Genomic DNA, 15,937 nt, shown 5'->3' with positions numbered 1-15,937 from the left:
TGAAACAAACTCTGAAAAGTGAATATGTAGCAATATAGAAATGATTACTTGAAATAGTATAAGCTATGACATATACTGAAAAAGGTAATGACATATAAAATTAGAGGAGATAAAGCTACTGTTTTCTATTACAGGGGCATTAGTGAATCCCTTAGGAAATTTTTTGGTTAGAATATTGTGTATTCAAAATGGAAAGCACATACTGTGTTTTTTCCCTTAAGTAGGAACTTATTTTTAACTGTATCATATGTTGGTTCTATCATTCTCTAAGTGTATAATGGCTGTGATAAAAACATACACAATTAAGACATTTAAAAAAAAATTATCAAAGTGTTAAAATCAAATTACTTCACTCTGAATTGGCTTCCTGGTATTCTGTTGGCTTCAATCAGTGAGAAAATCTCTGGTGTGGAAATTTGCGGAGGTGCCTCGCGTTGTTGGGAAACGAGTGCAAATAGAGTAAACCTTGCATTCATTTTACACACTTACAGGAATTTGCAGGAAACAAAACTCATTAGTTCAAAATATTTTATACAGAATAATGTAATATTTTCCATAGCAGCAAAGCGAAGTCTATTGCATTAAACAAATCAATATTGATTAGAAACGACCTTTAATAAAAAGTGAACTATAATATATGTGATTTGTCTAGTTACACAAAAAAGGCACTGAAATAACTTAGAGAGTATATTTCTGCAACCTCTGTGATCATGAGGGAAAATGATAGCTCTAGAATAAGTAAAAGTATGCCCAAACTATGTTCATGTAGATATATATTTAACTTTTTTTAAAGGTTTGGGACAGTTACGGACGTCTACTGTACAGCTCACAGCCCCATGAATATCCTATAACATCTGTTGCCTGGACTGTGGATGGAGAATTATTTGCTGTGGGGTCTTTTCATACTTTGCGTTTATGTGATAAAACTGGGGTAAGTAACAACTCTGAGAGAGCAGATGTGGAATTGTACAAATTTATTGATAATACAGTAAATATTGCTGAGGATATATGTGTACAAGTGGGTATTTTTGTTAGCAAAAACTAGTCATGACTTCCAGCGCCTTTGTGCTGGGTGCATCTGATTAAGATACTGCCTTCTTGATCTGCTTAGCTGCACTTCTAAAAATGTTTTGGGTTGGATACAATTTTTTTATAATATTTTGCCTTTCAGGGCATTAAATTTTTCTGTGCCTTTTTTAGCTTTTTTCCTTAAAAACACAAAGAGTTCACAAGCATCTCTTGTAAGGCAATCATAAAATGCAGTTACTAACCATAAAAAGCAAGGAGTGTATAACAATAACCTATCTTAAAAAAGGAGGTAGAAGAACAATGTCCTGTGCTTTTATTATTTAGCTTTTTTTTCTTAAAGAATACTAAGAATGGAGAAGCACATCGCATGAGGAGGTCACAAAATGCAGTTGTCAGGCATTAGAAACGATAAGGCTAAAGCAGTGGTAAAAGAGGAGCTAAGAGAACATTCATGCTTCTACTTCTGATGACTAGGCAGGGCACAGTTTTTCAAGCTAAAGACATACTTTAATCCTCTCATCTGAGCATCTCTTACTTCTTAACTGTAGTGAGAGAAGAAAGGCTCCTAAAGGAGATACCTTTGTTTTCTTTTCTTTTTTTCTTTTACTTGAAGCTTTACTCCCAGTTTGTTGTTGTTGACCTAGTTTGGGGTTTTTTTCAACTTGGTCTCCAATTAAAATTAATTTAATGCAGTTTCATCTACCTTCATTGGTATTCTAAGTAAGTTAGCCCAGAGCACAGATTGACCTGATTGTCTCTGGATTTCCTGTGGTTCTGCAACTTTTTGTTCAGACTCGTGTTGCATCGAACCTTGCTGGTTTGGGACTTTCATTGTCCTGTTCTCTACCTCTTTTCTTGTTGTGTTTGTTGTTCTTTTGCTCAGATTGGGAAAACAGCATTTGCTGTGGTGTTTTCGGGCGTCTTCAGTTGAGCATGGTTCTCCTTACCATGAACTTGGACTGTGTGTTTTGAGTTTTTTTACATTCGTGAAGAAGAGCCTTTAAAAATTATATAAAAAGAGGCATGCAGGATAAGATCTCTGAGTCTTCATATTTCACTTTCTATATTGATTCTGGTTTCGGTGATCTTCGCTGAAAGAAGTAAGTGTAAGCTAGGCATTAACTTTGAAGTAGGGATTGCTTCTATTTTCTGTGCCTTTTCCTCTTACTTGCTTTGAAAAATTCCTAGTGCTACTTAATCTGTGTAAGTAAAATTTGATTACAATTATCTTGAAGGAAAACAAAAGTACTGGCTTGCAGTTTTCTTTTGGAAAGTATTAATTTTCCAATTTTGAAAAGAAGTTGTTTTATTTTGATATCTACATTTTTAAGATTTTTATGTTTAAGGAGATTTTTATTACCTGTGTGTTACAAACACACGAGAAAGTTCAGAAGAGTAAAGCAGCGAGTAGAGTTGGAGCCTGAGGTATGAACTTGTGCAAAGGATTGGGGTACCACTTACATAGGTAAAAAAGATATTGAAGTAGGTATAAAAGACGATGAAGTAAGGAAGATATTTCCTGTTTCTCTGGTATAAGGCTGGAGAGCAGATTGCAATTTCCATCATTTAATGTTTTCATCATTGAAATTATTCTTTTTAAAGAAGATATATCTTGCTGTTAGATTTATCTGCCTCTGTTTTGTTCAGAACTGGATACTATTTCTCTTTGCAGAAGAAAATGGATAAATTGTCTCTATGCATACAGTCAAAAAGATTGTGCAGTCACGCCTCAGCTGTTACAGGATGGGACACTCAGATGGTTGTTAAGTGGCTACATCACCAGTGAGGACATCTTTTCCTCTCCCTAGCATTCTTCTGGTTGGGTTAATGTTAGGCACCGAGGGTGGGATTTCGTCATTATCTTTACCAGCTTGGTGCGTGTACCTGCTGATTCCCTTAGAGGAGTCCTTTAGGATTACCTCAAAGCTTTTGTTCCTAGGCAAGGTGGATAGGAAGATTTTTCTCCGTTTAATATGCCACTTAAAATGTAATTAAAGCAGTAATCTACCCTGACTGTCGCCTTTCCATCTCACTATATAAATATGCTGTTGTAGAAGTGTTTATATACATACGCCATATTTCACTTGATGAAGCCAAATAAGGTATATTTGTATAAAGCAATTTATATGAGTGTAATTACATCTGTGTTGGATGACACTGTGTAACATATTGATTTAAACAATCAGACTAGCCATTAGTATTTTCTTCTCAAAACAGCACTTTAAACCATGCCCTCTTTTTCCACAACCACTTTCCATCTCCTTTTTGAGTACTGGGATCACTGAGCTGTATCAGCAAGTGGTAAACGGAAATAAATATACTCTTGTGTGGGTGAGGCCAACAATTTAAATTGCATTTTGTACTCAGTATAGATTTATGCTTGAATGTGGCAACAACTGGTGCAGTAGAAAAGGAAGAAAAATACTGGAGTTCTTTTTCTGCTGTCATGTATGCTGTTTTGTAGCGCGTATAGCTTTTGTTTCTGATCCCCAGGGCCTTACTGTTTTTCTTGCTAGTTATTATGTAGTATAATTTACTGTAAGTATGGTTCCAATTCCTGCTAGCTGAAAACCAGTAATTTTTTAACCAGCATTTAATACTGAACAGGCTTGTGGACTTTGTTTGAAATTTTAAAGCAGATAGGTTTATTTTTTCATAAAATTAAGGGTTCTTTTACCTGGTTTATTACTCCACTCTTACAGAAACAAAGACATGTACAGTAGCAAGTGCCAGATGCTTTTGTCGGTTTAGGAGCTAGCAATGATAATTTATTATCTTCAAAAGTCATAATTTTTCATGAAAGTTTCTTTCCTGACATTAAATGTAAATAGTTACTAAAGAACTAGCTTTGCTAGTATTGAGGGAAAAGGAAGAATGATTCACATACCACCAGAGTGATGGAGTTTGAAGAGAACCAGACCTGGCTTTTACTGGTCAACATAGACATTTTTATTATGTCTGATGTAATGGAGCTGTATTGGCAAATTGCTCCTCAGGGAGCCATCAGGCGATATATATATATCATTAACTCTTCTCTAGCATATGTGTTCAGTTTGGGGACATAATTAAATTAAATTCTGTTAGTGTATGCTCTTTTCTCCTATTCTTCTCTTTCTACCTGCATATTTTGTTCTAGCAGCTTTATGTTAAAAAAGAAAACTACAAATGTAATAGTAACTTTTAGAAGTTTTATTTCTTCATTTAAAAATCGCTTTTGCTCTGATAGCATTATGTATCGAAAATAAATTATTATGGCTATCCTACAGAATACCAAACAAAATATATTTAATGTTGAAATTTGTTGTCTGCTTTAGTGTCTGTGATCATTAATCCTGCAGAGAGTGTTAAGATTAATTTTAAAGTACACATATTGAAATGTAAAGCTGGATGTATTGATGGATAGACTTTAGCTTTCCTGGTGTTCACAGCTTTTCAGAATCTAATCACTTGGATGGACGGCAGTGCTTAAAAAGTTCATTTATGTAAGCTATTTCCTGTGGCTCTGCATGCTTCCCTTGACATTACTGATCAGGTCAAAATATTTACACAGTAAGAGATGGTAAGAATGACTGAAATTCACTGATTTCCTCCTTCCCCACTCCACTCCCACATAAGTATCTTGGAAACTGGACCATACCCATCTGCTCCAAAGACAGGTTGCATTCCCAGTGCCTTGGAGAGTGTAGAAGGATAATTGATAAAAAATTTTAAGTGAAACACGGTGGTCAAATTAATCCTTTTAGAATTGCCAACAAAAGCTAGCAAAGATGGACATCAAATTTATGTTTTAATAACGCTGAATGTATTTATGCATTTGTTTTGGGGAGGCCTTTTAGATTTTTTTCCATTAATGATTTATTTACCCTTAATGGGGATGGATCAGTTTGATTTGATTTTTGGTGGTTGTTATTTTCCAAAGTAATTGTGCTCTTCTTGTTAAATGTTTTTTCTGGTGATGTTTATCTACAATCCATTTTCATAAATAAATTGATGTTTCTTTGACTGCTAAATCTTGCCCTGTGATTTACTTTTATCTTGATTTCATCACTATGCTTAGCAAGTGCTTTGTAATGAAAGCAATTGTCTGCATAAATCTGTAAGTTCATGCTTTTAAATGATTATGTACATTCTACAGACTCTTTTATTACAGAATGAATTGCGGCCATTTTACTAGACTGGTAGTTTGCATATTTGACTGATTCTGTTATACGTGGCTTTTTATATTCCATAGCTTGCTCCATGGAATGTCTAATTTTGCTAGAAATTCTATAAAAAACATTTGGAAAACTTGAACAAAATTTAGGGAATATTGCCTAATATCTATAGAAAATAAAGGAAAACATTCTGCAAGTGTAACAACTACTCCTCACCCGCCACCCCATTTAAAACAAGTGTGAGTATGGTGCGATGGCTAAAAAATATTGAGCTCTGTGATAACATGTTTCTGTTCAGCTTTTTCTCAAAAAGAGACAGACTTGAACTTGATGAAAGTTGGTTACATTAATTTGATGTCCAGGGTTGGTCATATGTTAAATAGCAGTGTTTGTCCTTTTTTCCTTACTTCCTTATTTTTTAAGCTGTCGATAAAGAGAAGCTTTGAAAATAATTTAACTGTCTACAGAGAAGCTTTGAAAATGTTGTAAGTGTTTAGCATTAAAGCCATGATTTTCATTCAGGACAGTAAATTGTGTGACTATTGTAAAATTAACATAATTTATCCTTTAAATTAACATTAGATTTTAGACAAATATAAAAGAGATAGCAGGATTTTGAGAGTGAATGTATACAGTGTATATGTTTTCATATTATTCTGATAGTCCTGAATTGTCCTCAACTAAAGCACTACGAAAACCCAAGCGAATCTGTTTTCTATAGAGTTACAATGAGCTTTGATCCCATTACATTTAGTTTTAGTTTTGTTTCACAGAGATATGCACTTGGCAGCATAACAAAAATAAGGGTTTTTTTCTGCGCTGTCTCTATTTCTACCTTTATTAACAGTCATGATCCTGAATTCTTTGTAGCTCAATAAAAGAAAAAATATCACAGATAGGTTTCCCATGGAGTTATGTAGTTGACCAATTCTTTTCAAGTTGGCATATTTTAATTTATTACAATTGGCTAATATAACTTCTGGAAGAAAATGAAAACATGTGGATCATCTATGGAAGTAATAATCTATTTAAAGAACTACATCAATGTTTCATTTTCTAAGGTTAAGAATTTATATGGGACAGTTTGTCATCCTATTTTTAGTTCTTGGTTCTAATAGTTATGTGAATGTGCTTGATTTCAGGAGAATTTTAGATATCCTCTGCTTGGCTTTGTTCTTCTAATATGCAGCTTAATACTTCACCTGGAGGTCATGGCTTAGTTCTTGATAATTCACATTAATTACCTGGGTCAAGTCCAACAAATGTTTAAGGCGGCAACAGGAATCTTTCACAGTTCTTGTACTTCAGTAGTCATGTCAAGGGTAGTTTCTTCTCTTCAGGTAAATTGCCCTATATTCTCATGTAGCATGGGATTTCCTTACCTCCAATTACGCATGTTGTCTCTGGTTTGTAGAATCTTTTGTGGATTCCTGTGTGGTAGAAATTGAAAGCCTAATAAGTCTTCTTATATTGTAAAATACCACTATATTTTATACTGAGTAAAATATCTAGAGGGGGCGTATATAGTCATATATATATATTTCCCACAAGCTAATTCCATATATGCGTGCATATTCAGGTGTTTCTAATGCACCTAAGTATGGATTTGCTTTGGATAATTGATTTTTATAATCTTGTAAGATCCAATTTGCCTTCCATTACATCAGAAAATTAATAGTCATTTTCTGAGGAGAAGCTTCTGGGCAGTTTGCACTAAAGTGTCGGTTCATCACTGAGTAGTGAGAGCTGATTGCCAGCTTTTAATGGGTATTCAGACTATAAGGTATTTTCAGATGTCAGCTACCTCTGTACTAATGTGAAGTGCCCTATGGGGCGCAAGGAAAACTGAGCCTTCACTTAAAAAGAAATAATAAATAGAAGTCCTCAGTTATTAAGACCTGAAACTTCCTTTAAGTGTCAGACTTGGACTGGAGGCTGGTTCTAGCACACTCGTCTTGTTTTGTATCAGTTGGGGCATAAAGGGACAAGAGCATGTATTTGCTGTTAGGCCATTCTGCGCTCTGATTCCTGGAATGGTTTGTGGGGGAGATTGCACATTTTCTTTTCACAAACCAAGGCAAAATAATGGGCAAAGACTATTATTAAAGTCAGTGGATTAGGTATGCTGTGTAGATTCTGACATCATGGGGAGGTTCAGCACTATCAGCTTTAGTTCAGCTTACATCAGCATTCCCTGTTCGACAGTTCACATACCGGCAAACAGAGCCGAAACAGAGACCGTGCAGGAACAGCCAAGTGTCCTTTGCACAGCTGACATCAGTATTACTTTTATAAGTTAAAATTTAAGAAAATACTCTTTCTTCACTGTGTTTTTTCAAACCATTTATGCTGTGCTATTATGTGGATAACCATTCTTAATTTATTGCATTCAGTCCAGAAATAATAACTAAGAAGATCCTTCATATTGAGTCTTGGAGCATCAGTATTATACATATGAAAGACTGTCCTTGTTCCTGGGACACAGAGTTATCTGAATCTGCTCATTGAAATAATTTCACTGACTTCTCAAGAGCCTACTCAGTTTCCATTTATGGAAGTCAGACAGTATTCAATGACTATAGTACTTCATCTTTTTTACTACATTGTGCAATCAGAAAAGGGAAGCTGAAGTTATTGCTTGTATGTATTTATTCAATATAATGAAACTTTTATAACTACTGGTTTTGTTCTTGTGAGAGTTCATTGAATTAAATGAAAAATTAATTATGACACAGGAAAAGTATAAGCCAAACAGTAATTCCAAAATATAATATTGCAGCTAATGTTAGAACGACGTTCATACAGTCATTCATACAGTCATAATCATACCCTCTTTTTTTTAACTCAGTGTATCTAGGAAATACGTAACAGCTATTTTGGTTTTAAAAAATTGTTCCTATCTTACAGATGGAGAGCTAAATGATTTTTATTATAACATTTTGTGTACATGATAAATGTACCAGACATCTGCAGGGAGTATGAATTATTGGAGTAGTCTGAATTATACTGAGACCTTTCAAAGATAACTGGGAAATAAAACTTTGTAATCACTTTATATATTTAAAAAAAAAAAAATTAGGTTGTGATCTGGAAATATTTGACTAAGTATTTCAACTACCTGGAAAAAAAAGACTTCTGGTTCAAAAAAACAAAGTAGTTTTGGACATGTATCCTCTCAGAGGTGCAGCGTATCTGCTATGCATAAAAAAAGTAGCACCAAAGCAACATTCTTCAAGCTCCTTAAACTGGTTCTTAGTTGATGGCTTGATGCCCCTTTATTATTCATTGTGACTGATGGGTAGATTCTTGATCTAAGGGAAATGACCTTAGAAACAGCCTTGTCTGTTTGGGAGGATCCCAATATTCAGTTTTGAAATAGTACTTCTTCAGGCTGTTCTCAGATAGATCACATCTGGCCAGCTGTGTAAAATATGTCTCAGATGAAGGACATTTAGAGCATTCTCTGAATGTGCTTGTTACAATCCTTTGTCCTACAACCTCAAGTGCTTACTCATTTGCCATATAAGGATGTCAGACATAGTTAAATATTATGCTCTTAATTACTATGGAGTGTTTCATACAGCATTCATTCCGTTGAGACAGAAGAGTAGGTTATGGACTTTTCTCCAAAAACTGCAATTACCTTCCCCAACTGCAGATCATATAGGCAGTGAATGGCGTGTCTGTGAGCCAAGAGGCATGGAAGCCGAAGCCTTAAAACTGAGTGCTTGAAATTGGAAATTCAGTCAGTGCTGACATTGTCTTTCGCTCACCCTTATGCGCGTAGGCAGGAAAAGAGCCTTAACTCAGTAGGTCATCTTACATAGTATTCTGCAAATCATTAGCACAACTGGGAGGTCGAATTTCATCCCATTGTGTTTCATTGCTGTTGAATGTTTCAGTCTGACACCTTTATTTTACTGTAAGTTTTGTGATTTCATTTCTTATAAATCATATGAAGACTGTGTGAAGGAGTTGGTGTTTCTTGGGGTTTATGTGTACTGCAAAAGAAATCAGAATATGAAATGTGTTAGAAACATTAGGTGAGTATTTTCTTCCAACTGTCTCCCCTTTGGTATAATATCATGTATCCAAAAGCCATGAGAATCCAATGTCTACATTCAACTTCAATCACATGTTTTTTCTTACTGATTTGATTCTTAAGATTTCAAATGCATTTGAATATTTAGGTAGTTCTTCAATGGCTAAATGTTTTTTAAAATATTCTGTCGCACAGATCTGAAGAGGCTGTAGTTGAGATTTGCTTCTCATTTTAAAACCTGGTTTAACGTCTTCCTAAAAGTCCATAAAAAGGTTATTTCATTTGTTGTCATCCACTTTCAGGGAAACACACTTGTTTGGAGATTCGGGATGATTTCTATGAACTGTATTTCTGAGATGCAAAAGAGAGAAAACAAGTGTCTTGGTCTGAAAATTCTTCTAGTTTTTTACAAGAATGTATTAATAAGGATCCAGCAAACTTTAGAGGAGTCTCATACATAAGGCTGGGGGAATTTAAGAATAAAGTTCTTCATTGGAGGAAATTTAAATATTGAAAAGGACCAAAATTAGGTTTAGTACTAAATGTAAGCTTCTCTTGTAACTACATTCATGCTATGGATCAGAAGGAAAAAAGCAAATGCTAGTTTTAACACCTCCTCCTTGTTCTTTGTGCTATGGGGATTTATAATTTTATTTTTTGCAATGCTAACAGAGAGAATGAAAATATGGGGGGGTGCCAAAGGGTAAGAAATCATGTGCAGTTTCATTAAAGCACATGCTCTGCCTGTGCATCCCCGTTGCACCGCAGCAGGCGATTCCATGGTGCTGCACGGGCAGGATGGGCGGCACTGTGCCCTGCGCAGAGGCAGGCAAGGAATTAAAATGTTAATTCCTTGCTTACACCGTGTTGCTAGAGAGTATAAATCTCCTTCATTTTTTAATTAAAAGCATCTTTTAGCAGCCAGCCCACAGGTCACAAACTGCTGTATAATCTCTGGTGTCGTTTGCTGGCTAGCTGTTGGGCAGAGCGGTGGCTCCGGGTCCCTGATCCACACTGCACTGCAAGCTTCCAGTCGCTGCTGCTTTCACAGCTTTCTGCTATCCTAATAATTTTGGGCCTTCATTTAAAAACCAACAAACCAAACTGATAACTATATTTTAATAGAGGTGGATGATGTAAACCAGTAGGAGAAGGTGAAGGAGAACGTTAGCTGCAATACCACAGAAATGCATTATTTAGGTCCAAGTGAGCCTTTCCGCCTTGCAAAATCCAGTTAGCAGGAAAATGTACAATGATGCCATTTTGCCTACCGTTGTAATTTCTAGCTCCATAGGAAAGCAGATACACTACTTATTTTGCTAATAAGATTCTGAAATACAGTTATTTGACCTGTGCGCCCACGACATTAAACTGTGATACTCCTCTGTGAGCAGCTCTTAATTAGTCTAAAACGAACGCAACACACAGCACTATTGTTTCTGGTTCTCTCCAAAGCTAGGCCAGATGTCACTGCTTTGGTTGCAGTAATGTTTCAATTTTTTGTTGTTGTTGCAAGCATAGCAACTGGAAATTTTTAATACATCCTTCCCCTGTACAGTAACAACAGAGACTAGAGAAAAAGGTAGGCAAGGTATCTAGCTTCTTTTTTGTGTTAGGAGCAGAACAGTATACAGCCATTGCTTTCAGAGCTTTTCTTAATCCACCAATGTCCCTTATGTTGGAAGCACAGAGAGAAGCAGCACAAGAGCTTTGCAGTTCTCTGTATACTGGGATAGTGCCTTGTTTATACGGAGTGATTTTGCCCAGGCCTTGCTATTTCTATATTCAGGAGCTGCTGTCACTGCAGTATAAACGGAATGCATCACACTTAAGACCATAGCCCGTTGCACCCATGTAACCAGTATAATTGTTTCTAAGTACATTCACTTAATTTTTATGTAGTGATTGTCTAGATTTGTGAATGACTAAGTACACTGTAAATGTATTGTGACTAGATAACTTTTCCCTAATGTACTTCAGGCATGGTGACATTTTTCATTTCTGCCCTACCTGATGGCTTTCCTTTTTGTATCCCTGTTTTTCAGGAATCTGACTTAAGACATCTAATCTCTTTGGTTTGCTTATTCAAGCTGTAATAAAAAGTTAGTTCATTGATGTTTCTTAAAAAATTATAACCATGCAAATCTGTTTATTACAATAAATCATTTCCAAAAAGTACAAAAAAAATTTAAGAATTCTTTTCTCTTTTTCTGCAAGTGGTCCTATGCTTTAGAGAAGCCAAACACCGGCAGCATATTTAATATTGCCTGGTCTATTGATGGCACTCAACTAGCTGGAGCATGTGGAAATGGACATGTCATTTTTGCCCATGTCGTGGAACAACGCTGGGAGTGGAAAAACTTTGAAATAACGTTAATTAAGAGGAGAACCATGGAGGTAATCTTCACAGTTCAGAGCTGTGCATTCTGATTACTAGCTTTCTAAGGTTTTTTTTAATACAAAATGAGTATTTTTAATCCTCGACAAAACATTACCCTTTTTTTTTCCTGTGTATATGACTGAAAATGTTGAAGATCATAAAATGGCCGGAGTTAGCAAATGGTGTAAATAATTATCAGTTGTACAGAAGATCAGATCCATGGGAACCAAACCATACCACCAGATGGACCAGAATTACATAACTCAGAAGTATTTATCCTCCAGAAAAATGCGAAGCTCATTTGAAGAGCATGTGAAATTAGCTGTGGGAGGCTACTTATAAGAGAGAGAGAATTTCAAGTGTAATGAAAATGTTTATGCAGAAAACAATACTAATACATTGGCCAAAACCAAAGCATCGTATTAAACAGTATTACAGTAACTGTCAGCAAAGATGAAGCTGCATAATGAAGTGTAGATAATATAGAGGAGCTTTCTTCACCTTATCTGCATTCATGAGTTGTTGGAGGCACTGATGCACTTTGTAATAGCTAATGCTTTACTAAGGTCTACTGTATCCCTGTTAATGAAGCTATGATGAATGTTGCTATCTTGGGGCATTTCCAGACAAATTTGGTTGCTGACTATAACTAAAGAGTTGTAATGTGCTTTTCTGCACCACGTATTGTATTACAGCCTCCATTCAGATCTTCCAAAGCTACAGAAATTCGTCGTATATCATGTAACATATATCAGGTACCTGCATGGTGCTTCCAGCTGAGTACTGAGCAATAGGCATTGACCTCAGTGGGAGCTGCCAAGTCTCAGCACTGCTGGAAATGAAACAGGCCCCTACATGTGGTTTCTGGAGCTTAAGTTTAGGATCCTTCTTTTGAAAAATCTTGGCCTGAATCCACATTTAGGTTACCAAATATCTGGGAATTAATACAAAAATATGAATTTTTACCTTCTAATTTGTCCTCTGTGTTCCCAGACACTGACTCACAACATTTACTCTCTGAACACTGGGATAATATAAGATTTCCATTCTTACAAATTTTCCAAATTACACATTTGGTATTGGACACCAGGCCAATATTTTCAATATCGAAGTCAAGTTCCTAAATTCCTAATTAGGCCCTTAAATGTTTTTTGGTCTTGATTCTTTAATGTCGAATATGTAATTGGGAAAAGTTGTAACAACAGAAGTGCTGTATTACAATTTGGTCCGGTGGGTGGGATAGCATGAGTCAGTGTCTGGGAACACAGAAGACAAATTAGCAGGTAAAAAATTTACATTTCTTCTTTCATTCCCAGACATCGACTCGTAACAGATGGGCTCTGTGAATAATCTCCAGGGTGTTTGAATATGCAAACAACTGAGGAAGTATAGCTAACCCTGATTCAGGACTAATTTTTTATTTTATTATTTTATAGTGATTTTATTTTATTCCTATATATTTACATAGGAAAATATTGTCTACGAAAAAGTTCTAGATGTATTCTTTTTTTCTGAGTACTACAATAGCTAAGTTAATCATGGACATATCACTGCGGTGGACATAGCAATTAATATGTCTTTGGAAATGGTTTCTAGGCTTTCATAATAATTGAGTTCAGTCCTTGTTTTGCAATTGGTTACATAATGGAGAAAATAAAAAAGAAGTTACCACCCTCAGAATGGTGACATGCTAAAAAAAAACAACAAGCCCCCCCACACACCCCCAACAAACGAAAAAAACCCCTGTCATAAGATATCTCCTTAGATTTTAGCTGCCTAAAATCTTTGAGCTCAAAAATCTGTGGTGATTACAGGCAAACTGATTTTCTTGAAACATTGTCATTTGAGCAAATTTTCACAGAAATGGCAAAGGCACAGCCTGCTCACCAAGGCCATCTCCTAAATTTCCCTTACTTCAGAGTGTGGTAGCATTAAAATATATACTAGAGCTATTCAACATGTAGACAACATATCTTTATCCAAATCTTGGATATTGCTGAATTGTTTTGATGGGATCATGATGGGATCACTGAAGTATTATATTTCAAATGTTTAAATAATCAGCAACTGAACAGAGTCTTAAAATGGGAACTTTCAGACATCCTTGGTCTCAGATGGTTTTCTCAACCTCATGTATAATATTGCGCTTGTATCTTATGTATTCCAAGTACACATTAATTACTCCTTTCTTTTAAGGAACTCCATTCAGCTCTTCAGTAATTATTCTCTGTTTATTCAGAGTTTATAGAACCTTGGAGTTTGTTTTCACCGGTTCTGTGAAAGCCTGGTCCCACATACATATGTTCTGCTAATGGCATAATAGTATCAGCATGTAGTTATAATAAGAAAGAATATGATATTTCACTAATTGGTTTTCATTTCAGTTATTGTTTTATTAAACCAAAATTTTCTTTTGATTAGGTGCACAATGTTATTAACGATGCGGTAGATTTGTTGGAATTCCGTGACAGGGTTATAAAGGCCTCTTTGAACTATGGGCATTTGGTTGTTTCAACTTCTCTTCAGTGTTACGTGTTTTCGTAAGTAATAAAAATTCATGAAACTTTCTCAAGTTTATCTAACAGTTGTAAGAGAGTAGCAGAAACTTTATTTGAAGTACAGTAGCTAATTTTTTTTTTAATTGAAATATGCTATGGAACCTCGCATCATCTACAACAAAATGTATTGGAGTATAGTTGCCCTTCCCCTGTCATCCTTTCTTTCACCTCGTTGCTGGTGCCATAACTGTCTGTTCATTTTGCTACAAAAATTTGGCAGGCTTTCTTTTCACGCAGAGGCAGCAGGAATGGTGGCTGGATGCAAGTGTATTTGTGCCTCCATCTAGGGACTCCTTTTTTTGGATACTGCTTCTGGCATGTCCTTATTTTGGAATAGAATAGGAATGATTCAATCCTGCATCATGTTTGAAGAACATGATATTCTGTTTCAGATGCTGAAATTTAAAGTTTACTCCTAAAGGTACTTACCTGTTCAGTGAGATGACTAATGCTGAACAATAATGCAGCCTGTAATAGGGAACACAAGATAGGGACTCTATCTTACCTCCGGATCACTGTAAAAGAGTTGAACCACAATTCAGAAATATTTTTTAAATATGTTTGTTTCATATAAATGTGATTTTGCTGTTTACTCAGACTCCTAGGTCAGCTGCTGCTAGTGCGAAGGGATGCAAAAATGAAGGCAGAAATGTTACTGGATCATACTGCTTGGTTATCAGTGTTACTTGGCTTCCTAAATACTGTTTTCCTTTTGAAAACCTCCCTTTTTAGGAATGTTAGATTATTAAAACGCGTGTGCTTTACTTAGTGAATTCAACTTCGTATTTGCAATGATACGTGAAGATCAGTGGTTTTAACGAATGATGAATTTTTTTCTTTGCAGTACAAAGAACTGGAATACACCACTGATCTTTGACCTGAAGGAAGGAACAGTTAGTTTGATTCTACAAGCGGAAAGGTAGCTTACTTCTTGTAATTCTCGCTATTAGATGTGAACGTGCATTTCCTAAAACTTTGTTATATAACATAAGCACATATTGAAATAATAGACAAAAAGTATACAGAATTGGTAAGTAGCATGGGAAGGCTTAGCTGGTGTATTTGCCATAGATGTGTGATGGTGGTAATGAATCTTTTCATATGTTACATATGTATCTTTATACTCTCATTTACGGAAGAAAGTAGATCTTCTGACATTACCTTAACACTGGGGTTTTTTTATGTTTTATATTGCTTTTTTGAACTGGAATATATTTTATACAGATTATCTTTGGTCTCCGATTTTTATTAAAAGCATTGCCAGGTATGCTAAATAAAAAGAAATAGTTGCATTTTTCATACATATTTGTATTTATATTTGCAAGAAATTACTATTTTATTCTCAGTTTAAAAAAATTTTAATCTGTATTTCCTGAAAATTGTTTGTCAAAGGGATCTTTACGTGTGCTTTTGTAGAAAGAGAGTCTTTCAAAGGACTAAGAATAGGACCAGAAGTAAAAAATCTTGAGTTTTGATTGTAGTCTTAATTCTCTTGTGCAAATAGTGTCAGACAACTATTTCAGCATAGTGCGGCACAATGCTCACTGCATTTTTGAGTGCCCCAGATTAAGCATTTATGTCCTCGTCTACAAAGATACTACAGTAGAGAATGGGTGAGCAAGTGGACAGGATTTTGAAGATCAGGTTCTAGATTTGAAGTTTTGTGCCGCCGATTAAATTTTGAAAACGTGACCCAGATTCTTTGGCAGTGTAGGTGATCACGACGCCTGAACCTAAGGTTTTGGTAAAACCAGTCTACCTCGGCAGATAATGT

The 15,937-nt window shown here is 35.5% G+C and overlaps 1 protein-coding gene across 5 annotated transcripts in view; it reads left to right on the top strand.

Annotated features, from left to right (window-relative positions):
* IFT80 (intraflagellar transport 80) overlaps positions 1–15,937 on the top strand; it is a 57,407-nt gene that overhangs the window by 24,541 nt on the left and 16,929 nt on the right. For all 5 annotated transcript variants that reach the window (XM_075506819.1, XM_075506815.1, XM_075506817.1 and 2 more), the window contains 4 exons: positions 794–931; positions 11,443–11,622; positions 14,027–14,145; positions 15,008–15,082. In XM_075506819.1, the coding sequence (XP_075362934.1) occupies positions 794–931; positions 11,443–11,622; positions 14,027–14,145; positions 15,008–15,082 (512 nt within the window). The remainder of the gene's footprint in view (positions 1–793; positions 932–11,442; positions 11,623–14,026; positions 14,146–15,007; positions 15,083–15,937) is intronic.

Source organism: Mycteria americana, chromosome 7 (genome assembly GCF_035582795.1).
Source record: "Mycteria americana isolate JAX WOST 10 ecotype Jacksonville Zoo and Gardens chromosome 7, USCA_MyAme_1.0, whole genome shotgun sequence".
Classification (NCBI taxonomy): domain Eukaryota; kingdom Metazoa; phylum Chordata; class Aves; order Ciconiiformes; family Ciconiidae; genus Mycteria; species Mycteria americana.
This window is presented reverse-complemented; position numbering and strand designations above follow the sequence as displayed.